Consider the following 27,227-nt stretch of genomic DNA (forward strand, 5'->3'; position numbering starts at 1 on the left):
TTTAAAGACTTAAAGTAATATTGATAAATAACATTATTTAGGTTTCAGGTGTACAGACTTTTATCAATACCTGTCTATGTCACCTCATGTTCATCACTGGAACTCTAGTTTCCATCCATTACTAAACTACCTCATTATGTTTGGTGATAATTTGGGGCTTCTCCTATTTAAACTGTCCAGGCACTTTAAAAACTGAGGTAAATTATATGATACAAACTAAAATTACCACGAGTGTACATTTCTATAGTATATTTTATCATATTTTCTAAGAAAAATGAATGGAGGGCCTCCCTGGTGGCACAGGGGTTAAAGTCTCAGCACTATGAAGCTATCACCGGTCACTGCAGTATGAATGCGATTCCTGGCCACAGAGCTAACCCACATGGCACAGCAGACCTCTCCTGTCTCGCCCGCTGCTCCCCTCAGCAGTGTATTTCAGTCAATCTGCCTGTTCTGCTCCCCACTCTGTCTCTGGTGACTCCTCTCACCCCTTGCACCTCTGGCCCAGTTTTCATATGCATGAATAAATAAATGAAAATAAATCTTCAAAAAGAAAAGAGAAAAATGAATGATTCATGTAGTCATCAGGACATACGCTCATAAACAAGATCTTGTTATTACTATATCAGCATTTAGCTGAAATCCCAAATTTGAGGTATTTACTTTGTTGGTTCCTTTGTGTTATGACTAACCTTTACTATTTAGAGGAAACTCACTCAAAATTCATTTAATCAGATTTTAAGTCTTCTCCTATCTCATATACAATAACATACTAAGTCTTGAAAAAAATTATTCTTCTCCTTTAAAATTCTACTTTGAGAATCATTAGCAATTCTATCAAGCTTGCCTCATCATATCCATCTGTTTATAAATAAAAAGGCTAAATTTAGAAATTATTGAAGCAAAATAATGTGAAAGATATAGAAGCCAAATTGATGCTTTTTGTTTGTCAGTCATCTTAACAACAGGCCTAGAAATGTCACTTTCCTGGCAGTCAAGTGTGATTGCATAACTCACAGCAAGCCTCTGACACGGGATCAAGCGAGCTCAGCAGCCGCCTCCTGTGTCTGTGGTTATCCTCATTAAAAGAAATAAATTACTGAAGGAATCCCTTACTATTGACAGCATTTTTCCTCTTTCAAAGTCTTTACCGCATATGTAGTGCTCTTAACATAGTTAAATAAAAGGATGAGGAAAACTATTACAATTTACTGCCACTATAATTATTTCTACATAGAGCTGTCATTTAGAAGTTGTTTTCTTATGCTTCACCCATGGACATTTTCTTATTAAACTCAAGGTTCCACTAACAGATCAGAAAATCCTATGCAATAAGTAGAAAAAGGAAAGAAACACACAGAATGTAGAGTTGGCTACAACCTTTTATATCTCACACACACACACACACACACACACACACACACACAGAGAGAGAGAGAGAGAGAGAAACACACAGAGTATTATTTCACACGGGAGTATATCATTTGCTTTTTGATCAAGTTTTTGCTATACTGTAGCTTCTATAGTCAATAAAAAACAAAATCATGTGACATAGACAGGACTCTAATAATAACAATACTGTTTTGACAAGTTAAAACAATGACTATTCATGTTTTTTTTTGTGGAACTATGGAATGAAGATGAAATCCACCCCTTTTACAAAGAAAAAATATTCAATTCAGTGTGTTTACTGTACTTTTCTTTGATTTTTAACTCTTAATTTAAATTATGCAGAAAAAGGATAGTTCTAGAAACAAAGATTGTAAATATTCGTACCATATACTCCTTTGTCTAGAAGTAGTAAAAATTCATTCACTGCATTCCGCATCTCACGCTCGGTGAGATCCAACAGCGAGACGACTTTGAAATCGAGCTGCCTTAACAAGTTGGTCAGTTCGTACACATCCACCAGAGGGGCTTTTAGCTTGGGGTGATCCCAGTAATTCATATTTCCTATCAGAAGAGCAACCTTGTCCTTTGCTGTTAAGAAAAAAAGGTGGAGAATTAAAAAAAAAAAGATACAAAGATTAAAATAGAACACACGGAAATACTATTATAATAGGCTTTACAGATAAGGTTGCGCTGTTACTTCATTTCACTTCAGCACTATCCCCGTATGCGGCAGACCCATCTGCTCTGCTGAGGAATGCCGAGGCTAATAAATTACACAACTGAAATTAAACTATTGAAGCTTTTGAGACTCTGGCAAAAGCCTTATTGGCTGTGTGTGAAGCATAACGGTACCTAGTATCAAAGCGATACTTTTATTGAGTTACAACGAAACTAAAAAAAAAAAAAAACGTAACTAGACTTTTGCAGCAGCTTTATATAAGGGATGCTTGGAATTGGGTTCCCATCAAGTTAGGTTCTGTCTTGCTGAGAATGGAAGAGGCTGAAACAAGAAGGATTGAAGAGAGGGACAGCAATGGCACCAGAGCAAGGAAGAGAAGAGGGCAAAGGGCAGAGAAAAGCGGGAACTTGACAAGTACTGTGCCTTCATATTTTCAGTTGATGTAGTTTCTTCTTAGCTTCTTTAGAAAAACTTCCCATTAGGGTGAGATGCAGCTACCTTAATGATGTGTGAAGACTTTCTACATGACTCTCTCTCTCTCTTTTGTTTTAAAGATTTATTGTTATACAAGAACCGGGGTACAGGCCAGAGGCACGGGAGGACGAGAGGACCCACCAGAGACAGAGCAGGGAGCAGAACAGGCAGATGGACCGAAGACACTGCTGAGGGGAGCAGCGGGCGAGACAGGAGAGGTCTGTTGCGCCATGTGGATCACCACCCTGGCCAGGGATCGAACTCATGTTGCGGTGGCTGCTGATAGCTTCATAGTGCTGAGACTTAACCTCTTGCACCACCAGGGAGGTCACCAGGGAGGCTGATGTTTTAAAGGGCAGATGATGCCAACAGAAACTTGTTGCTAGGTTTTTCTTGAGGATGGGCAGTGGGGTGTGTGCAATGCATGTGATGATATAATCTACCATGGAGACACCAGGGATCAGTAAAGAAGGTGGACTGAGCATCTGCAAGACCAGCCAGTTGGCTGAAGAGCCACACTGGGTAGGGTTGCAGGCCACCTTCTCTGACACTTGGCCAGGACCTGGTGATCAACCTCTGTCATTAAGTGCTGCTAAGTCATTTATTTATAAATTACTCTAAAGAACACTCTTGTGAAACTGAACTGGGCACAGGGAATCACACAGTCAACTTGGTGTTTGCAATATGTAATGTAATTGCATGTTTCAAATCATGACAATGATTGCATTTCACCAAAAATCTCTTTGGCAAAATTTCTTCTCTTTCCACAGAACACTTAAGTCCAGTGTTAAATAGTGTTTCAAAGAATAGCTCAAAGACTGTGACTTTCTCAAAGTGTCAGCAAAATCCCATTGTGAAAAGCCGTCCTGCTTTTATGTCACAGGGTCTCTCTATATATTTACATTTTCAGAGATTTCTTACAAACTGCCTATTCTTTAAAAAATATATTTTCTTGGGCCTCCCCTAGTGGCGCAGGGGGTTGAGCGCCACGCTGTGAAGCTGTCCGTAGCCTCTGCAGCACCAGTTCCACATGGGTCCCACATGGGACCCATGGTGCGGCAAGGGTCGTCCCACATGGTGCGGCAGACCTCTCCTGTCACATCCGCTGCTCCCCTCAGCAGTGTATTTCGTCAGTCTGCCTGTTCTGTTCCCCGCTCTGTCTCTGGTGAATCCTCTCACCCTCCCATGCATCTGGCCTATACCCCAGTTCTTGTATAAATAAAAATAAAATAAATCTTAAAAAAAAAAGTAAAGAGCTGAGTAGTGACAAAAAAAATTTTTTTCTTCAATTTTTGGACAATATATGATTTCTCCCCTCAGGTGTGGTCACTGTAGTTCTCCCACCACCAAAGCACCCATGGTTCACACCATATTCCCTGTGCTCTTCTGCCCCCACCCCTCCAAGGATGCTTCATCTCTACGGTCAGCTTTCAAGGTTTGTCTTCATCTGAACTTTGTTTGGTTTTCCTATATTCCACCTGTAAATAAAACCATGTGATATTTATCTTTCTCCTTCTACCTTATTTCACTTAGCATAATCCCTTCCAGCTCCACCCATGTTGCTACCAATGGCATGAGTTTATTGTTTTTGATCCCTGAGTACTATTCCATTGTATACACACATCACATCTTCTTGATCCATTTATCTGTTTGGTGGCATTTAGGTTGTTTCCAAATCTTGGCTATTGTACACAGTGCTGCAGTAAGGAGTGCAGGTTTCCTTTCTAATAAGTGTTTTTGTGTTCTTCGGGTAGTTCCTAGGATTGGAATAGCGAGATTGTATGGCAGATCCATTTCTAATATTTTGAGGAACATTTAGCTTTCCATAGAGGTTGGACTTGTTTCCATGCCCACCAGCATTGTAAGAGGGTTCCTTTTTCTCCCATCATTAGCATCAATATGGTCCCTTCTTACATATGTGAGCTGGTATCTCATTATGGTTCTGATTTGCATTTTCCTGGTAACAAGTGATGATGAACATTTTTTCGTATGTCTATTGGCCATTTGCATTTCTTCTTTGGAGAAGTGTCTATTTAGCTCTTCTGCCCAATTTTTTTTTTTTTTTTTGTGGGACTCTCGCTGGCGGCTGGGGAACGAACCAGCACCGCAGAGGCTGTGGGCAGCCTCACAGCCCAGCGCTCAACCACTGCGCCACCAGGGGAGGCCCTCTTCTGCCCATTTTTAATTGGGTTGTTTAATTTGTTTTTGTTCAGTTGTGTGAGCTCTTTGTAGATCTTCAATGTAAGCCCCTTATGAGATGTATGGTATGCTATTTTCCTCCACTCAGTGGGGTGTCTCTTCATTTTGGGCTATCTCTTTTGCTGTACTTATCTTTTTTGTTTGCTTTAATCCCAGCTATTTATATTCTTTGTTTTCCTTGCTTCTGGGAACAAGTTCTCAAAGGTATTCTAAAGTCTATGTCATGGAGTGTCTTGCCTTTGTTTTCTTCTATATAAGTTATGGTTTCAGGTCTTATATCCAAGTCTTTTATCCACTTTGAGTTGATTTTTGTGCATGCTGTGAGAGAGTAGTCTAGTTTCATTGTTTTGCATGTGGCAGTCCAATTTTTCTGGCACCATTTGTTGAAGACACTTTCCTCATTCCAGTGTACATTTTTTGTTCCTTTATCATAGATTAGTTGACCATGTGGGTTTTCTAAATTACTTATTCTTATGAATATGTGTGTGTCTATATATATATTTTAGGAAAAAATGAAATGAGACTGAGAGCATATTTCTAATCCATTAACAGTTACTTTAGTTCTGTACAAATAATAATCTCTTCTTTCACCTGAGCAATAAGGTCAATTACTAAGACTACTCAATATGTAAAGAAATTCAGACCTGAAGCTTCTATTTAACTATGTTTAGTCATAAAACCCAATGAAAACGTTGAGAATACTCAGAATGAATTTCAGTGGGAAGTGGTAGTAAAACTTAACATCATTTTTATCTTTTTTTAAAAATTTTTTCTAAAATAAGCTGAATATGCTCTCTTATACCAAGTACTCATTACACAGCAAGACTGTTGGCTGGCTAATTCAGAGAATTCTCCTGAGAGCCCCTCAGCCCTCTCAGAATTCAGACTCAACCTCAGCACACAGGTGTACCTGCTCAATGAGCTTCACGGGGGCATGAGAGATGGGTCGTCCCTGGCTCGTATCACCACCCCCCAATCCATGGGGCTCCCACTGTCAGTCAGGGGGTCAAGTGCTCGTGCATCACAGTGGATTTTTTGGTGGATTATTATATTTAATTCTAGCACATATCCTCACCTAAGTTTTCCTGGCAGAAAACAATTATAAAGTATGTAATAGAAAAAAAATCACTGGGGGTCTTTGGGGAAAAGAGACACATATGTCAAATTAAACATCATGGGATGTTTCTAATATAAATTCTTCACTCGTCAGTCTTTTTTTTTTTTTTAAAATCTATTTAGAAAGAACACTGGAGTTTACAGAATGCAAGGGTTCAACTTGAGAACTATGTGCCTTTCAATGTATGTATCAGTGATTGCAACTTCTCAAAAATTTTTCCCCAAAGGTAATTTTTAATAACTAGTTTCTAAAATGTCTTAAGAACATTTTCTACAATTCAATGTTAATAATTATAAAATTAAATAAATCTTACCTTGCTCAATTTACTTGTAAAATGGTTCCTGAATGATGAGTAAACTGGGGAGGATTTAGAACAGAGAAGCAGACTGCAGAGGTTGAAAAAGAAATGACAAAGACTCATTCCAGGAAATAAGTTGTAGGAAGAGAGAGAGAAAAAAGTCAGACTTTAGAGCTATGATAGAGAAAGAAACAGTAAAACTTGAAGTTGAGGAGATAAAAGTGAAGAATCAAAGAAAATTTCAAAATAGCAACTCTATAAGCAATTTATGATGGTGTTCAAGGGACCAAAAAATGGAAGGAAAACAATTACTGTAAAAGCCACCCACAATTTCTTGAACACACACTGTTTATTGGAAAAAGGAAACAAAAATGCTAGTTGATGAAGCAGTAGAATAATAAAACCACTTCAGGAAAATATTGTAACATGATCCTAGACATCTTTCAATGCAATGTATTTTATAATATCAATTCCGTATCTAATTTTCTTTTCTTTTTTTTAAAAACATTTCAATGTAAAAAAAATTTTTTATTTTTATATTCCCCATTGCACCCCCCTTATTTTGACCCCAATCTCTCCTTTCCCTGCTCCCTTCCCCCCTCATAGAGTGTCTCTGGTTCATAGTTGTTTGTTGATTTTGATTTTTTCTTTCTTATAGTTATTCTTTTTCATGGTCCCTTATTTAGGTTTTCTAGACTCCTGCTATGAGTGAGACCATGCAGTATTATCTAATTCTCTACCAGTGCATCACTCATCTTATCATCCAAAATGAGCTAAACACTCATAAACACGTGGAAAGGGACCTGGCACATATCAAGTGTTATGTAAGTTTTAATTAAATAAATCTTTGGTCATCTCTCAAAAATTGTGTATTAGCACCTAATCTGACTTGTTGAATGTACAGTCCATGCTGGTCTCATATATAAAATCTTCAACTCTCCATCCTACAAAATATAGTCCAAGTTCCTCAGTCTCCATATGTCACCATTCATATTCCAGTCCCTGCCTATCCTTGCAGCTGGGGTGAAAGACAACCCCCCATGAACTAGGGATCCCTGCCCTCACTTAGTGCAGTCACCCTCACCCCAGCCCCAGGTGCCCACCCCACATCTGGGCTACCTTGTGATTAATTAATTATCAGCACTGTGGCATGACACTGTCAGTTCTAGGTCTAACCCTTGAGTAATCCTGACAATTTCACTCTTTTTTTTTTTTGAAATGGCAATTTCTTTTTCTCTTTTTTTTTTGAAGATTTATTTTTATTTATTTATGCATACAAGAACTGGTTGGTAGGCAGAGGTGTAGGGGGGGCGGTGAGAGGATTCACCAGAGACAGAGTGGGGAGCAGAACAGGCAGATCTACTGAGATACACTGCTGAGAGGAGCATCGGGTGAGACAGGAGAGGTCTGCTGCGCCATGTGGCTATCTGGCAAGGGACAGAACTCCTGCTGTAGTGGCTGCTGATAGCTTCACAGTGCTGAGACTTTAACCCCTTGTGCCACCAGGGAGGCACAATTCTGAGAGTTTCACTTTTGTACTCTAGCCACCATGTAAAGAAATTTCCAGCTACATGGAGGGAGGACAGGAGCGGGGAGAGAGTGAGGCTGACAGAAAGCTACATCACAGGAAAACCGGGGAGCACAATGCTCCTGAGAAGGGCAGCCACTATTCAGCCACAAACAGCAACCACTTTTCAAGAGAATGTTGAAATCTGAATTTTTGTATGCTATCTGCTCAATGATAAGTGATTCTAATTATTAAAAAGCAGTACATGGGCCCACACTGCCAACCCCCCTTATTCCCAGGGCAGTCTGTGCTCTTTTCTGTATGACCTGTAAAGCCTCATGACTCTACCCCTCCGTTCTAACTTCCACCTCTATGCTGATGACACCACAACCATTTCCACCGCGGCCTCTCCTTACAGTTCCGGCTCCACACGCACAAGCGCCTGCTGCACATCTTCACTGAGATGTGCCTCCAACTGCCTAGGTCCCCAAATGAGTCATCTGTCCTCTGAATTTTCTTTGCACTCCATGCTCTCTAACTCAGCACTCACCTAGTGGTCCAAGCAAGAATGGGAGCAAACACAGGGTCCCTCTGTGTCTACGCCCCACAGCAAGGCCATGAAAACATCACTGACCCCATCACATAAAGATCTGTGTTTGTTCTTTGTCTTCGGCATTCTCACTGGTTCTGTCCTACCTTAAAATCTCATTTTGTCCTTGTCTAGGCTATTCCAACAGTCTCCTGATTTTTCTCCCAAACAAAACATCATCTCCACGCAGTTTATTTTTCCCACTGAAATAAGACAAGCATTTCAGAGAGACGTACTCCATTCGCTCCCTCTATCAGTGTCCTTCCAGTGGCTGGCATGAGAAAGGGGATCCACCAGATCTGGCCCCGCCCTATGCCCCCCACCTCTGCATGTGCTAGGGCACTGTGTGTGACCTGCAAGACCGCAAATAAAACCCCAGCTCACTTCTCTACACTCTGTACTTAGGATTTCAAGGTCTCCCTGTCTGGAAAGCCCTTCTATTCATCCTTCAAAGTGCAGACTTGCATTTTCCTTATCTCTAACTCCACCAAAAGACAGTACTAGCCACTTTTGTGTAACATACATATTTCTTTTTTGTTTACATTTTCATTTGTTTTCATGTTGTCAAAACACAGAAATCACTCCACAGAGGCTGGCTTGATCCCAGAAATGAAACTTACCCTCTTTTTAAGCCCCCCATTGTATAAGTTCTTTTACAAATATCCAAAATGAAACATTTGGCCTCAATATTATTCAAATATTTACAAAAAGTGTCAAATTAAAATGTCTTATATCCTTTCATGATCACTGTAAGTCATATACTCTGTCTTTGATCAAGCACTTTAAGATATACTCACCTAAAGGTTGATCATCTGTTTGCTCTTTATTGTCTAGAAAAAAGAAAAACATGCAAAAAAAAAAAAGAGTGTTATTATCTATAATGAAAATATCAGGTTTAGATATATGGAAAGAATGAATAATAACAACAGTAGCATTAAAAGACAAAATGTGGTTTCTATCAGCAAATGACAATTTTAAGAGTTTCAAATTCCTGTTAAAAACACACAGCTGGGTGGACAGAGATGGAATCAGGGCAGGGAATTCCTCTGCTAATTGACCGTCACCGCTGGGGCTAAAATCTTTACCATGCCAGGTAGAAGCAGAGTGTGGCCACCGCGGGCGGCGCTGAGTAAGCAGGTGTCGGTGTCACAGGAGTGATTAACATTCACTGAGAACCTGCCTGGCCCTGTTCTACAAGCTTTAAATATAACTGACTTAAATAATACCTCACTCTGAGGTATATACACCACTATATTATACAGAAAACACCCAGACTACGTTATACAGACAAGGAATCTGAGGCAGATACAGATTAATTCAGTTGCCCAAAGCGGTCAATGTCATTTCCAGTGCATGTGCTTTGCCGCTTACTACACAGAAAATGAACAACTCCCTCAGCCATCAGGAGAGATACAAGGAAAGAAGAAATTTTGTCAGTTATGTGTCTACTACTATAGACAGGGTGATTTTATTTGCATTTTCAATGATCTCCATCCACCTAGATTTTATTGAAAGCTTATTAAGGTTTTTCTTTTTTTAAAACTCAAGATTTTGGGGGGCATCTCTGGTTCTTGAGGAGCAAGGATACGATGAAAGAGCGGCCATGCAAATGTTAGACTCTTGGTGGTGGTTGTTTGCAAAAGTTTTCCTGAAATGACTTTTCATAATGTTCACTGAAAGGCAAGAAATAACGAATTTAGGAAAAGGGGATTCTAATCAGACCAGGAGCAACAATAGCCTGTTACCAGCAAGACGCTGCAGGGCCGCACTGGCCTGGATGTCTGGCTGAGTCTCCTCTGGACTTGAGGACGCCAGCGAGGACAGTGACGCCGGTTTTGTCTAACTTGTGTATACGCAATCAGCACAGCCAGTCACACTCCATTCACAGACATGTGTTAACAAGAGATGAGCATGAAACACAGCAAAATAGTCACAGCGGCGAAATGAGAAGTAATATGGTGAAAAGTAAGCAGGACCCTGCAGGTATCCCGTGATCTACCTGCCTTCTTAGTCTACTCCTGGGAGGTTTTGCTCTCAGGTACATTTGCAGGTTCCATCACTGTCTTTCAGGAAGCTCTTGATCTGTACTGATGCTGCGTCTTTACGCAGGCCTCACGGTTACAATGCCTTTGATCTCAATAAGGTTTTATCTTAAACTTGTTCAAAATTCCGTTCTGATTATAACACGGAGTAAGAAATATTCCTGCCGACCCTATCTCTTCATGGTGACTGACCAACTACTTAATCTAGATAGCACCAACCAACACTCCGGCACACTATCACTTCCCATAAAGACAACCCACCCAGCAAGGTGAGGTTTGTTCTATGACCAAGCCACCTTGAAAGTGGTCCCAGGGTACTGGGGAGGTCAATAATGTCACCTGTCACTCTTTCAAAGGCAGTTTTTTGTCTTTCAAATGAAAAGATCATATACTTGCCCCCCTAACTACCTTTTTATGACTCAGACTCGTACACAATAAAAAATACACTGATATTTCATGTTCCCTCACTGCACTTACTTTTCTACCCTCATAGTCTTTAAAGTAGAATATTTTAAATATTTTCACACATTCATGAAATTGTACTTCCTGTACGTACTAATTTCAACTCCGAATTACATTCTTTAAATAAAGAAGAAAATTACTACATCATAGTAAGACTTATAGTATCCTTATGCTATTATAGCAACGACTTAAAAATCTGCAGCTAAAGTTTCAGTTACTCACCAGGATGTCCAAGGTTATGTAATTCATCTAAAATGAAGAGGAAAGAAATTAACTTTAAATGGTATCGTTCTGATTTAGAACAAGTAGTAAGAGTTAGCCAAATTAGGTTTTAAGCTATTAGTCATAAGACAAGGTTTTATCAATTCAGAACTTTTCAAATGCCTTAAAAGAGAAGCCACGCAAATGCTGGACAGGAAAGAACTTGTCTGTGAATATCACTTAGGTCTTCTGAACTATTTTCACTTTCAGTAAGTGATAAAGAGCTCAACAGACTCATTCATGATTTGTTCAGTTTTAGATATCCTGACCAATTATGAGACAAAAATAGTCAAGATAGATTTTTCTGTGGCCTCAACTATTAACTTCTTGAAGCTAATTAAGTTTCACAATAGTTTAAGATGGACAGAATTACTGTGCAGTGTGGAGAGCTCCCATTTCTACCCATGCTAGTTTCCCTATTTTGAACACCCCTCTTTAGCAGAGAACGTTTGTCAAGATCCTGAATGCTGCCTTTGTGGCCTGGGGTCCTCTCTGGGGGTCCACATTGTTTCTATTTGTAATTCCTTGGCTGCTTCTTTGTTGTATCAGCTTTCTTAGGCATTCCTCATTCTCATGATCTTGAAAGTTTTGAGGATTAAGGTGAGGTACTTTATAGACTGTCTTTCAATAGGAATTTGAACACATTTTCTCATGGCTAGACTAGTGTAATGTGTTCTTGCAGGCATGGTGTCTACAGTATTGTTAACCTGTACTTCCTGGCTAGAGCACAGATAAAACCATCTAAGCAGACTTCCACGGCATTACAGATATCTATTTTTCCATTTATAAATTTTGAGGACAGAAATTAACATAACAATAAATTACAAGCAGCATACTATTCAGAGTATCCAGGAACTTGTGCTTATATGTGATATAAAATCAACTAAAGGGTGGTATCAGTTACAGTCCCGGGCCACGCACAACTTCCTTTGCCTTTAGTATTGAAGCCTTCACTCATTCCCAGCACTGTTCTCCTCTCCCCTCTGCAGGGAGGGTGCTTCACACAGCCTGAACATGTTTAGACTCTTTTGTCACAGTCTGCATTCTCTCCTGGGATCCCCCATACTCAATCCTCTTACTAAGTGGTATTTTAAAAACTTGCACATAGTATTAATAATATCTTATAGAATGGTTTCATGGCCCTAAAAAGTCTCCTAAGCTTCACCTTCTCAATCCTCACCCTACCCCTTGTCCCAATCAATATCTTTAATAAAATACATAAAGTGAAACAGACAACATCATGTCCGACAGGTACAAATGGATGTAGAGAGCTGCTTATGATATGTGTCGATTCATCAAGCTACAAAGCATCTCAACTTTGGAGACTTTTGTAGAGTGAAAAGTTGGATCGACATTTTCTATCAGATATTTTTTGGAGTACTTTCCTGTTGAATTTCTCAAGTGTTCTCAACTTATCTAATGGAAAATTATTGTTTCATAGTGTATGCTACTGCAAAAATTATAGGGATCATCCTGCATGGAAGTAAGTACAGAAAGGTGGTAAGTCACATGTATCACCCTGAGCCAGTTTATTCCTAGAGGTCTCTAACCTCAGGAAGGTTAAGAAAATCATGCAATTAGGGGGAAAAAAGAGAGAAGGAAGAGGGGTTTGGTTAGCATTTCTTCATATAGCTTCCCTCACAGACCATGGGACTGGAATCCCCTGATGCTAGAGAATTTCTGTCCACAACTGTCTGCGGGGATAAAACCAGTGGAATTACAGCATTTCCAGGGGACGCCATGCAGAGATGTAGAACAGGAAGACCAAGAAACATGAGATTTAACATTATTTTCTTTGCCCAAGGGAAGTTTATATGATAAAGAGGCAGAAATTGAAAAAATACTTTGCTATCCATAAACCTAATTTTGTGAAATCAATGATATACCAAGGGAAGATTTAAAATTTATACATTACAACTGATATAAAAAGCTTGGTTAACTGAAACAAATTAGAGGCTCACACTGACATAGATTTTCAGTTCTCCTTCTGTATTATAATAAAGGTGGCATGGTAGATTTACCTATAGCTCGTAGCTTCAAAAAACTGATCTTATCAATTTTATATCAAAGCAGGATATTTACTATTTTATAATATATGTATTAAACAAAAAAACTGTCCTTTACAGAGATTACATCTGCATTTGAGAGGCATCTGATCAAGACTAAAGGGTTGATAAAAATCTGAATGACTATCCAGGACAACAGCCATCTGGCTTCTTTACAAAATTTATGAAGACAAAAATTAAAATGGTAATTTGTAACTGAAAATTAGAATTGTTCGCTATTCATAAAATGTGTAGGAACTTTACTCTTATATGCGATAGAAAATCAACTAAAAGTTATTTTAATAGTTTGTCAGTTTAATAGTGTCTCTACGGAAATTTACAATCCCTCTAAGACTAAGATACAATAACCTTGCATCAAAGTGCTTTCTTATAGCGAGTATTTTTTCCATCACTGCACTCAGTAGACTAGAACATTCCACCAATGCCAAGAGGAGTCAGCATGCAGGGTCTCTGGTTTCAAACCAAAGGATTACACTACCTTCAGTACACTCCACTGCCTCATCTGTTCTTCCTTGTTCCAGAGAAAACAAATGTGAATACACTGTAATTCATAATCTTAGGAATGGCAGCCATCAAGCAAACAAGAAATAAACATCATAGAAATATGCTGACAAATCAATATATGCAGTTTTGTTTCTTAACATAACAAAAAACACACAGCTTAAATAGAATACCCAAATTACAAACTTCATAATGGAAGGACGGTTGATTAATAATCATTCTTTCCTTGATGTCTGCTTTTGAAAAATGTTTCATTAAAAATATTTTCTCAGGCCTCCCTTGGTGGCGCAGCCGTTGAGCGTGCTGGACTGCAAAGCTGCCTGCAGCCTCTGCAGTGCCGGTTTGATCCCTGGCTGCCGGGGAGGGTCCCACATGGCGCACACACCTCTCCTGCCGTGCCCGCTGCTCCCCTCAGCAGTGTACTTTGTTAGTCTGCCTGTTCTGCTCCCCGTTCTGGCTCTGGTGAATTCTCTTACCCTCCCTCACTTCTGACTATACCAGTGCTTGTATAAATAAATAAATAAATCTTTAAAAAAAAAATCTTTTCCCACTGAAATAAGATTTTTTACAGGGAAAATTTCAAAATATAATTCCCCCCATAAATGTTGCAAAATAAACCATCAAATTCAAAACAAAAAACACCTTTTTTTCTGATTCTTTCTGCTTTGTATGTGAACCTACGTGACACATTTACTATGCATTTTCTCAAATTTCTATATAAATATTATAACTCCTGACAACATAATATATTAAATGAAACGGGGTAAAAGAAAAAAGGTAGTAGAATTTGTGTTGCTCAAAAGTTTCATTTCCTTTACAGCTAATACCACACTCTACCTGCCAGAAGGCTGACGCTGCTTACCTATGATGACCTCTACCTTCCTGCTATCTTGGCTGTCTCGGTCATTATATACACGGCACCAGTAGGTCCCCTGATGTTCCAGATCCACATAAGGCACCTACATCAATGTCAGAACACATAGATATTTCCTCTTCAATTTTAATTGACTTGGTGAAGGAGGTTATTTTTTTGGGGGAAAAAAAACCCTTACAAAACAACATCTCAGATGGCTTTAGACACTCTAAGATTATTTCCACTCATTAGGTTAAATATTAGCAAGCAACTAAGAGAAAGATTCCAATAGTGGTGGGTTTGCTGCAATACTACTTGACATCTTATTGTAAATCCTTAGATGTGGCCTGGTATTGTTTTCTAACACTTTTACAATGTAAGAATTAATATTAAATAACAGGGACTTGGAACAAAAATACTGATAACATTAAAGTACCCCAAAGAATAGGAAGTGTAATGGCCACCTTCATTTTCAATAGTACAATTTTGTACAGTAACACAAAAATTACCCACTCCCAGATCAACTTCCTACCATGTACAATTTTTTGGTCTCATGTGTTAATGGTGATTCATTTTTGAACCACTGGTAGTGAGGGATGGGGCTTCCAACAGCGACACACTGCAGGGCCAATGTGCTGCCAGGCGTCAGCTTTTGGGACCTCGGTTCAACACAGATCTGCAACTTGCATTCAGAGACGCCATCCAGACTTTCTTAAATTAAAAAAAAAAAATGATCAAACATAAATAAAATTTCTAGTTTAAGAATGAAAGCAAATTTTTTCACCTTTAATTTGTAAAAAGCTGTGTTTTCAAGTTAACCTTTCATTTTTCACCCCAACAATCTTTAATAGCATCTCCCAAACTGTTTCATGAAACAGGAGCAGTCCTAGGAATATTCAGAAATGATGTGTGGATAAAGCATGCTGTGGAATACTGTGAATTAATCAAGATTTCTTCATTGCAGGATTTCACTCCTTGTTAAAACAAGGAGTTTTGTGATTAGCACACTTACCCTCTGAGTGTCAGTATGTTATCACTAGCACTTCTTCCCAAGACAGTTAGCAGAAGTATTATTTATGAAACACTCATTACCACTCCATGTCTGTGGGGGCAGGCGGTTTGCCAAGGTTATGCCAACCAAGTCTCCATCGTGACAGTCAGTGCCTAACCCACCACTCTTGATGAATAACACTTGTTGAACAACTAAGATTCCATTAAAAATACATTAAAGTTCATTACATGCACAGAAATATGATAGAAATATATCAATCACTCTGTCAATTAATCACAAATACTTTTGGAGACTCCTGAAATGTAGGAAAAGCTAACAAGAGAGAAGAATGAAGACAGATAATAAAAGTCTCTTTCCTTCCCATTGTTGTTGTCTGGCAGAAGTGACAAAGAACATGGTTCTTGACTGTGTGTGAATAAATAATGTCTGGAGGTTATTCTTTGGAGTGGACTTTTCCCTTTGATCGATATTAGTTATTGGTCTAAGAGGATGGATAACAAAGAGGAGAAAGACAGTTTGATGAAAAGCTTTATGGAAGAAAGATGCTGCCATCAACTCCAGAAGTTTTTTTTTCACAATACAAGTTTTTAGAAGTAATGCAATGGTTTGGGAAAAAATACACTGCTTCGGAAAGGACTGAAAAGTGAGGAAGACTATGCTGGAATTTTCTCTCTCTCAAATCAGAGACCACAACCTTCAAATCCAGGAGAAAAGGCAAGTCTGGGAAGGTCAGCAGCAGGGACAGGCTGAGCAGGGTTCTGTGTCATCCTGAGGCGGCTGTGCATATAAATAAATGCACATATTCATGGGCCTTCCTGGTGGCCTAGTGGTTAAGTCTCAGCCTATCACTGCAAAGGCCTGAGTCCCCCCTCCACAGAGCTGACCCACATGGCACAGCAGACCTCTCCTGTCTCCCCCGCTGCTCCCCTCAGCAGTGTATTCAGTAGACCTGCCTGTTCTGCTCTCCACTCGGTCTCTTGTGAATCCCTGCCCTCCCCCCCTCCATCGTAGCACCTCTGGCCTACACCCCAGTTCTTGTATGAATGAATAAATAAAAATAAGTCTTTAAATAAATAAATAAATAAATGCACATATTCAGCCAGAAAGAGAGGACCAAAGCACTGTAGGGTAAAACCTTCACAACTGGTGACATTATTTTGGGGGAAATACATATGTGGGCACTAGGTGCTACTTTTGAAACTTTGAAATTATTTAAAAGTAAATATTTAAAATAATTCCCACCCCAACATTCAGCTTAATTTATCACTTACCCTGGAAGTTTCCCGTTAGTTCTGTGACATCACAAACATCCAGCTGTGACCACTGGCTGAATTCAAAGGTGAAATTATTATTAACTCGACAGACGTAAAAGCCTGCATCTTTCACATGCACTGTGTTGAAAACAAGTTCTGATGCATTTCCGTTTGGAATCTGTAAAAGAATCAGTTAGAGGTTATAAGTGAATGACTCATCAAAGCACACCTATAAGAAAATGTGCTGTGATTTTTTTGGGCTTTAAAAAAGTGTGTGTGTGTATACATATATTTCCAAGTTCTAAAATATTTGTTACTTTAAAACACACATTTTCAGTAACTCAGGATTGCGGTCTTAGAAATCTACAGTCTTTCATAAGCCCGTTAAACAGAGACTTAAGCTTTCTCACACATACCTTTCAAAATTCGCTAACAGAACTTAAAAGCGTTGAGTCATTCACATCTGAAGGGTCTGTCATGGCAGTTCTCACGCGTTAAGAGCCATATGGGATGACACATGCCATGGGGAGCAGCCAGCTTAGTCAGGCCTGGTAATTACTTCAGTTCTGACATGAGCTGTGAGCAGGTAAGCAAGTTATATCACCTCAAGACTCCATTTTCTCCTCTGCAAAATTCTGAGGCTGACAGATTTCTTTTAGGGTCTGGGTGATGGAGTGGCCAACACACAAGTGTCCCAGGCTTCTCCTGGGCTCCGATCACCACCCTCGCTGCCACTGTCCATGTGCCAGGGCGCCGGACTCTGGCACATGACAAGGGGCTCATCAAGCCCCGTGTTATCCTGGCTCCCTTTCAAAGCACTTCAACAGGCTCATTGCTTTTCCTCGCCATACCCCATGCAACTGAGTGAACTCATGGCTTCCCCTGCGCCAGAGCAGAACCTGCACCAGAGCAAGAGCATCTTGCTGGCCCTCTGGCAACTGGGCCAGCAGCCTGCACTGCCGACAGTCCTGCGTGTCGACCCTAAGCCACTCTCCTACAGACCGGTGAGCGCATCCTTCCTTGCTCCTTGGCCTTCCTCAATATGCTTCTCTCAGCCAGACTTCAGAAAGAGACACTCGTCCTCCTGCCACCAAATCGCAAGCCTACCTATGGGTGTACCTGTTTATAACTGTTCTCGCCCCTGATTAAAATGGAAAAGTGTCTTCCTCACAAAGCTTCCTCGGGCTTAGGGTCTGTGCGGTCCCCCTCAGAACCCTTGTACTGGTAAGGTTAATTCAAGCGGAAGCCATCAGGGATTCAAGAGAAGCAGAAAGAAGTATCTACTTACGAAAAGCAGATACTTTTGGAAAATGAGGCTGCCATGAAAAACCCTTTACTCCTAGGCAGGAGACCAAGACCCTCCCCACCCCCACGGCCTATCAGATTCCTCAATAAAATTCCTAAAAACACTGAGGATGATAATGCTACTAATTTTCTGTCATTCTCTCTCCTTATGACAGATGAATGGAAATGTTTTAAAAAAATTACCTCTTTATTCATTTTGAACCACTGATATTGTACAAAAGGGTGTCCAGTTGCCCGGCAACATAACTTCACCAGCTGCCCAGCCAAGACCGCCTTTGATTCTGGGTTTACAGTGATCTTTATTCCTAAAAAAAAAAAAAAAAGTGAAATAAATAAAATCACAGAAGAGGGGTTTTTCTTGTTTATATTTCTGAAACCAGAAATAGGAGTATTCTGGAAATAACCTACATATTCATCCTTGTCATAAATCTCCCATTACATCTCCTTCCCCATCAGATTACGAGTTGGTGAGTTCCAGACATTATAAAACCAGGAGGAAAGAAACTCACCTACAGAAGACTTTGATCTACTGGACTTCCCCGTGGTTGGGGGAGGACATTGTTTGCCATATTTCTTCAATTCTTAGAAATGTTTTTTCCACATTCTAACACCTCTGAAATCAGGCGCCTGAAGCCTGCCAGGCAGCAGCCACAACAGGGTGAACTCTGGGAATACAAGGTCCTAAGTGCACGCGTGGCCAACTGACCGGTGGGTGACACACGTGTTGAAATGCCACCAACAGTGTCTTCCAAAGGCATTGGAATTTCAGTGTGGATGTCTTGCAGCCTTCTCAGACTTCACATGCCCCACGTCCCTCCTGATACAAAATCTCCCCCACCAGACGCCACATCTTCATCCCAGAGACGATAACCCAGTTTCCAGCCTAACCCCGGCAGTCATCCCGCAGCCGTCCTCACGCGTGCACTATCCACAGGTAATTTCTCTGCTGTCCTGCCCTCTTTCCCGGGTCTCACCATCTTCAGGGCCATGATCTTATTCCGAGCCACCATCAGCGCTTGACTGAAGTACCTTAGTCTGTGAACTTGCTTCCTTTCTTCCAGCCAGAGTCAGTGTCTTTTTAAAACAGACTTGAGGGCCTCCCTGGGTGGCGCAGCGGTTGAGCGCTGGGGGGGTTTGATCCCCAGCCCCCGGCCAGGGGCCTACATGGTGCGACAGACCTCGTGCCCGCTGCTCCCCTCAGCAGTGTATTTCATCAGCCTGCCTGTTCTGCTCCCCGCTCTGACTCTAGTGAATTCTCTCACCCTCCCGCACTTCTGACTGTACCCAGTGCTTGTATAAATAAATAAATAAATCTTTAAAAAAAAAAACAAAAAACAGACTTGAATCCATATCACTGCTCTGATGAAAACCCTCCACTGACCTTCCATGGCATTTTTTTTTAAAAGATTTATTTATTTATTTATTTATTTATTTATTTATTTATTTATACAAGCACTGGGTACAGTCAGAAGCGCAGGAGGGTGAGAGAATTCACCAGAGCCAGAGCAGGGAGCAGAGCAGGCAGAAGGACCGAAGTACACTGCTGAGGGGAGCAGCAGGCGGCAGGAGAGGTCTGCGCGCCATGTGGGACCCTCGCCCGGTGGCCGGGGAGCAGCCGGGGATTGAACCGGCGCTGCAGAGGCTGCGGGCAGCTTCGCCACCCAGCGCTCAACCGCTGCACCACCGGGGAGGCCCTTCCATGGTATTTTGAATGAAACCCAAATTCGGCACTGTGGCCGGCAAAGCACTGACCTCTGTGACCCCAGCCCCACCATCCTTGCTCCAGCTCGCCGATCCCCCCTCCACTGGATGCCAGCCTCCCTACTGCCTTTTCACTTACCACTCCTCTACTGGGTTTTCCCTCCAACCCTGCATCATTTCTTGGCACCTTCCTTCTCATCATTAGGTCTCTAAATGAGCTACTGCCCCATGCCCAGTTCTCCACTACATCCCCCGCGCTTTTTGGTCTTCACTAATCATCTGAAATTCCTTCTTCTTGCCTGTCTCACCTACTCAATCAGAGGCTCCTGAGAGTGAGGATTTTTTTTTTTGTCATAGTCACCAGTTCCTTTGGCACCTAAAACCATGCCTGGCATGTGGTGGCACAGTGGGTTCAACTCGTATCCGAGGAATGGGTGTGTACAATTACAGTAAGGAAAGGACTAGCAGCGATTTACTGGCTGCGTTGAAGCTACATGTGCTAGGCACGTAAGAAGGCACATGCAGCTTTCAAAATAACCACAGCAGGGGTGTCCCTGGTGGCGCAAGGGGTTAAGCACCGCACTATGAAGCAATCCACAGCCTCTGCAGCATGAGTTCGATCCCCGGCCAGGAAGTTACCCACATGGTGCAGCAGACCTCTCCTGCCTCGCCTGCTGCTCCCCTCAGCAGTGTATTTCAGTCAGTCTGCCTGTTCTGCTCCCCACTCTCTCTGATGAATCCTTTCACTTCCCACACCTCTGGCCTGTACCCAGCTCTTGTATGCACAGATAACTAAATCTTTTTTTTTTTTTTTTAATTTTTTTTTTTTTTTTTAAATAGAGGCATGCTTTATTTATTTATTTATTTGTTTGTTTGTTTTTTTTTGTTTATACAAGCACTGGGTACAGTCAGAAGCGCGGGAGGGTGAGAGAATTCACCAGAGCCAGAGCAGGGAGCAGAGCAGGCAGAAGGACCGAAGTACACTGCTGAGGGGAGCAGCGGGCGGCAGGAGAGGTCCGCGCGCCATGTGGGACCCTCCTCCAGTGGCCGGGGAGCAGCCGGGGATCGAACCGGCGCCACAGAGGCTGCGGGCAGCTTCGCAACCCAGTGCTCAACCGCTGCGCCACCGGGGAGGCCCCACAGATAACTAAATCTTAAAAAAAAAAACACCAAAATAACCACACCAGCTAATTAATAGAACTATGTTACAAAGAAGCAACTGAAGTTCAGTATATGCAAAAGGTCACCCAAACCATCTTGGCAAATTATTTAACTTTCAGACTAACTCTTTTTTCATTGTGAAATGCAGAACCAGGCTGCAAACCCAGCTTTTCTCAGGTTTCTAAAACCCACATGCTCTTGTTATCCCAATGATTCCTTTTATCCCCCCCTGACCTTGACTAAGGTATAACTGATAAATACAAATTGAGTATATGACTGTATATACTAAGGGTGTACACTGTGATTGTACACTGTGATGATTTAATATGGGTATACACTGTGAAGTAATTACAATGATCCAGTCAGTTAACACATCCACCAACTCAACAGTTATCATTTTCCAGTGACTCCTGACGTGGCTTCCCTGCTAACTCCATCTTCTGCGTGGTGAGCCTCTCCCCAGTGGGTGTGGCCAGCCTGCGCAGAGGTGCCAACAACTTCAGCAGCCTAGTCCTGGTATTTGTACTATTGCTTCACAGACGGAGACCCGAAAGGCAAAATGTGATTTGGAAACTGCCCTTAGTGAGTAGTAGAGAAAAGAAATCGCAAAGCCTCCCGTGTTTTAACCACACATTTCCTTCCTCCCACATAGCCTGTGCGAAGGGAACCGTGGCCACCCTTTAACCACCTTCACACAGCGCCCACTAGTCAGAAGGTGCTAAACAAACGTAGGGAGAGAACATGGCACCGGGGAGCGTGTGCCAAGGCTCTCAAATGAAAGTTGTATTTTAAAGGGTGAATGCACAGCTTCCTGGCAAACAACTCTATTTTCAGATAACATCTGTAAAGAAGCCAAAGAGGTTACTTGATTTCCTGTAAGCCGAGGAGGATCTGACTAGGTAAGATGGAACATGAGGATTGTGCTTTCTACACACACCTATGCAGATCAACAGATACGTGGCATTAAACAAGAAAAACTAAAAACCCCGCTGGAATTCAAAATAGAAATAGGGTGAATCTTGACTTGACAGAGGATTCATCCTTGGCTCCCTTTAAGCTGTCTTCTTTCATAATGCACTTAAATATTGATGTAAGGTAACAAATGACTTTTCCAGGAACAGATCTATTGTATACCTTATAGTGCATTCATTTTTACAAGCCCTGTACCAAAATTTTTTCCCCCAATAGTTGCCATAAAGGTAACCCTCAAGATTATTCTGAGAAGTTCCAAGCTATCATTGAAACAGTCTTCCAGTGTCCTAGAATAAGAACTATTCCTCTTTCTCCAACAATCTACCCCCATTACACAACCAAAATATGTCCAGTTCATGTATATCCCTCTTAGAACATTCTACAACCAACAGATGACCATGTGTTTTCCTCTCACGTCATTTTCATTTACATGGACTCTGACTAAACGTAGACTCATCACATCGTGCCTGGCTCTTCTACATTGTCCATCACCATGAACCCGCTAGCAGGGAAACACATCTCCTAGACCTCACCCACCCCTCCCGTCCTATCTCTACTTCTTCTTTATCCTTAACTCCCATCCATACCATCTTTATCTCTTCATTTTTGATATTTTAATTTGAGAGATTTCTATTGTTTAAGAAACAAGAAAAGCCCCTGTAAGTAAAATACAGTATTTGAGTACTTTCTAATTTGGCAAGAAGAAAAATATTAAAGACTATAGGTCACAGAGGCAATTGAGATAATACCCCATAACTAGATTTCCCAGACAACACAGAAATTTCCAAGCATTATAGAAATGACACTGAGTTCAGGTCGGGGTCAACAGACCTGGGTTCTAACTCTAACTTTGTCAATAACCACCTGTGACTTTGCCAAATAAAAATTTCTGGAAATTTCATTTTTTTCATAAGTGCTTGCTGGTAAAATCTAAATGTTCACAGTAGAGCTGTTCTGTTGCTCCACTGAATTGTGCAGGTAAAATGTGGTTCCCAGGTGTTTTGGAAATGAAAGAACACTATTCAACAATCTTTGCTCTTATTTGAGAGACAGCAAAGTAATAAAAAATAAACTTGGTATCAGAAACCTAACAATGAGTATGCTACAGGGGTTAAAGGAAAAAAGTGAAGTGGTAGGAACTGAAAAAGGAATGAGGTGACTGGAAGAGATTCCAGACTGCCTGTCTCTGTCTTAGCCTCTGACCGGGATGAGCAAAGCAGCTTTCACATGAAGGATGAATCAAACAGCAACATTACAAAGCCAGACTTGGGAAGAACCTTAGGATTCATCTACTGAAACCCAAATGTAAAACCTTATATTTCTCTCTCAGTATCCCCTAGTGTCTAACTCTGGGCAGCCAGTCTAGGTCAGGACACTCCCTGGCAAACATTTTGGAATCTATATAACTCAACTGATGAATCTATACAACTCAACTCAATCTATATAACAACTAATAAATCTTCACGCAGAGTGTTTTTTTTTTTTTTCTTAAAAGAAAACAAAAATGAAGCCACACATCTAAACTCATCTATACTTTTCAAGGACACAGATGCCAAAATTGGTTGTTTTGAGAACAGGGTCCTTGATCCTTCAATGAAATAATAGAGATCCACAAATTCATTACAGACACAGAGGTTCGAAAGAACTGTAGCACATTCATTAACTCTACATGCCTCACACACCCAAATCTAATTGATGTGACCAAAGGAATAAAACAGGGAAGCAATCTATGCCAGAGAAAGGGGCTGGCCACCATCCACATGTGGAAACTCTAAGCAATTCCTCTAATGTGCACTGCTGGCAAGGCCAGATCGGGGCAAGCTGGCAGAGCATGTGTGGTGGAAAAGCCCACCTGGAAAGAGCAGGGAGGGTCTCTCAATTCTATGGGCTCCTGTAGAAAATGTATGACATGGCACAGCCATGAGAGATACTAGGGAATTATCACATGATAATGATGCAGTTCTATAGAAGAACGTTTTCTTCAAAGGAGATGCACGTTGAAGACTTAGGGATAGAGTTTCTGTGACAAACACTGAAGTAGTCTGGCCAAAATATAAACACACACATTTGTATGTATGTATATAGAGAAATGAGATAAAGCAAGTATGAGAAATGTTTATTTTTTCCTAACAGCATGCTTTTGAAATATCGACTGACTAAAAACAACCCTTATGAGTCAGGAAGTCTACACTTCCCAGCTTTCCAAGACCTACTGTAGTGGATTAGATAACGCCTGCTCTGTTGATGCCCATATTGTTCAATTGTTTCTCAGTGGCTCTTCATTCAAAGGAGTAGGAACAGGTAAGTAGGGGGTAGGAACAGTTAACATAGCTAGTTAGATACAATTGTTGTTTGTCATCAATCAGTAAACTTCTTAAGGCAATGTGTATTAGTTTTTATCTCCCAGTGCCTTGAGTAGTATTCAGAGTTTGGAGCCACTGAAATCTGCTAGTGCAGGGCAGTAGTGAGGTGCTGTGCTCTCACACTTTACAGAAATCCAGGGCCTCTGCGAACTTAAGAAATCGCTCTGAGAAATAGGTATGACTTCAATGTCTCACCATGTCCTTCAGTAATTACACTTAATTTCTCTGACCGCTGGCTGCCAAGTCTATAAAAAGAGAGTGCTCCCTACCTTGCAGAGTAGCAGGCGTTACAGGGAACAATGCTGCACCAGTTGCATGTAGACACGACAGAAGCCTGACATCTCATAATCTGTTGTTGATTATAGCCTGAGCTCTGGGATTTCTGATTTTTGAAAGTCTCCCAAATATTCATTTTTGGTCCAGCAAAAATCATATAAGGTGCACTCTAGTTAACCAGTTTTGGTCACGTCTGTCCTTAAAACTGTCACTGTGGCCAAAGAGATGGAATGTGCTAATGTGTCTGGCTTAGTGCCAGGAGTGAAGTTGGGTTGACTCAGTTTTCCAGAAACCACATGGCTCACCACACAAAACTGGGCCTAATGGAAGGAGGAAGGAAACAGCAGGGCCAGGGGTGGAGCGGGAGAGACCTAACATGCAGGATATATTCAAATTGTCCAACTGTCCCCAAAATATCTTCTATAGTTGGTTCTTTGAACTACAATCAATGTTTACACATAATATTTGCTTTTTGTGTATTCTTTAGTCTCACCTGCGGATGGTGGGGGGAGAATGAGGCTCCATATATTTACACTTTCCAAAAATATGTAACAGAAATGGGCTGGTCAAATGAGATATTCTCCTCTAAGTATGTCTCCATGAACTTCTAGAGAACATACCTAAGGGAAAGACCTACCTGGGCGGCTGAGAAGCTGAAGAGCTTCAGTGTACTCCATGGAGAGCAGGAATTCACTGAGTTCCGTGACTGTACACCCTTTTTCACCCATTAGCTTCAGCAAACATAGGCTGGGGCTCCCTTCAGGCTCCAAGACCTTAAGAGAACACTGCTCCAGGTCCAGGCAACTGAAAACAACACATTTAACTCAAGTCAACAATTTCCTTCCATATACTATGCCATGTTTGGTAGCGTTTGCTAGAAGGAATAAACCACAAGCTGTTATATGGTGAAAAATTATTTACATTATGAGATGCTGCTTCCTTTTGCCTTTACGGAGGATTCCTCTTTATTCTCCTCAACTCAGCTCCGCTGACTACTGAATCAGGAAAATGCTCTAAAGAATCTTTACATTTGAAGCAGGATGTAAGAGAAATCTGGCTTCAATATTAACAAAAATTTACCTTTAATTTGGGAATAGGAATTTCTCTACTCTTTCTTGTACTTTAGAGTATAAGATGACCCAGAGAAGTGTGCATCTTGAGGCATATTGAAAAGTGAAGAAAAATCAACATACAAACCAGTGTTTACTATAGACAAAGTAGTTTGCCTGTGTCAATTCATAAGAGAAACAAGAAGATATAAAAAAGCTTGTGTTCTGTATGATACTCTTTTTACTAACAAGAATACATGTGTGTTTTTATATATGCAGAGTACCTTTGAAGATAGCCAAGAAACTGGGCGCCTTTGAGAGGAACCAAAATTATGCTTCCTCTCTACCATAAACTCCTTTGTGCTGCTGAATTTTTCACTATGTGCGCTCATTAAAAAGTGTATTCAATAAGACAATCCATGCTATTGACATTCAAAATACTTTTAAGCATCTAGAAATACCCTAAGAAAGGGAGCAGGTAACCTATGGTGTGTGGGTCAAACCTGTTTAGTCACCGAATTTTCCAATAAAGTTTTATTGGAATTTTCCAATAAAGTTTTATTGGAACATGGTGAGTCTCATTCATTTACACACCTACAGATGTGGATGGCTGCTCTTCCCTTACAACAGCAGAGTTGAGTAATTGGTCTGCAAGTATGAAAGCATTTACTATCTGACCCTTTATGGAAAAAATTGCTGACCCTTGCTCTAAAGACTCTTTACATTCTATCTTTTTAAAGTATTTGACACACATATACAATTTCCTTTTGAATGTTTTTGTGTTCAGTAGTGATATGCAAGGTTAGAAAGATGTTAAGATCTGACTGTAAAAGGCCATAAATAATGGGCCAAGTATGAACAGCAATCATTTTATGGGAAGGGAAAGTGTTAATATGAATTCAACAGAAGGGAAAATAACCTTCCCCAAAAGATATAACCAACAACACAGGCCAAAGCCCTCAGGCAATCTCCCATTATTTACTGTAGAACTTGCACCTAATACACCTCTATGGATTCCTCTTTTGGGCCAACTTGAATTGCAGTCCAATATGAACTCCAGCCTCTCTGTGAGGTCCTCTCAGACCATACCAGTCCACCAAACATACTTTAGACAGCCTTGGAACTGTGGTTATTGCATATGCCAGAGGTGAGGAAAGGTTTTTGTAAAGGTCCAGAGCTTTATGGCCATATTGCATCTGTCACATACTCCTCATTATCTGTCATATTTTTTAAAAAAAGATTTTATTTATTTTGCATACAAGAACTGTTCCCTACTCTGTCTCTGATGAATCCTCTCACCCCTCATACCTCTGGCCTATACCCCAGCTCCTGGATGCATAAATAAATCTTTTAAAAAAATAAAAAGAGGGCCTCCCCGGTGGCGCAGCGGTAGAGCGCTGGGTTGCGAAGCTGCCCGCGGCCTCTGCAGCGCCGGTTCGATCCCCGGCTGCTCCCCGGCCACCGGAGGAGGGTCCCACATGGCGCGCAGACCTCTCCTGCCGCCCGCTGCTCCCCTCAGCAGTGTACTTCGGTCCTTCTGCCTGCTCTGCTCCCCGCTCTGGCTCTGGTGAATTCTCTCACCCTCCCGCACTTCTGACTGTACCCAGTGCATGTATAAACAAAACAAACAAACAAGCAAACAAACAAATAAAGAAAAACATGCCTCTATAAAAAAAAAAAATAAATAAAAAAAAT

General features: G+C 41.0%; 1 protein-coding gene across 2 annotated transcripts in view; it reads right to left on the reverse strand.

Moving 5' to 3' along the window:
* MALT1 (MALT1 paracaspase) overlaps positions 1-27,227 on the reverse strand; it is a 47,415-nt gene that overhangs the window by 14,458 nt on the left and 5,730 nt on the right. The window contains exons 2-10 of one of the 2 annotated variants that reach the window (XM_037508466.2): positions 25,121-25,287; positions 18,194-18,315; positions 16,724-16,883; positions 14,973-15,151; positions 14,450-14,546; positions 13,565-13,597; positions 10,982-11,008; positions 9,053-9,085; positions 1,777-1,980 (exon numbers count right to left, since the gene is read on the reverse strand). In XM_037508466.2, the coding sequence (XP_037364363.1) occupies positions 1,777-1,980; positions 9,053-9,085; positions 10,982-11,008; positions 13,565-13,597; positions 14,450-14,546; positions 14,973-15,151; positions 16,724-16,883; positions 18,194-18,315; positions 25,121-25,211 (946 nt within the window). In that variant the 5' untranslated portion in view covers positions 25,212-25,287. The remainder of the gene's footprint in view (positions 1-1,776; positions 1,981-9,052; positions 9,086-10,981; positions 11,009-13,564; positions 13,598-14,449; positions 14,547-14,972; positions 15,152-16,723; positions 16,884-18,193; positions 18,316-25,120; positions 25,288-27,227) is intronic. The other variant, XM_037508465.2, reaches the window with a different exon arrangement.

This window comes from Talpa occidentalis, unplaced genomic scaffold, assembly GCF_014898055.3.
Source record: "Talpa occidentalis isolate TD23 unplaced genomic scaffold, MPIMG_talOcc4v2.1 talOcc4.13, whole genome shotgun sequence".
Lineage (NCBI taxonomy): Eukaryota > Metazoa > Chordata > Mammalia > Eulipotyphla > Talpidae > Talpa > Talpa occidentalis.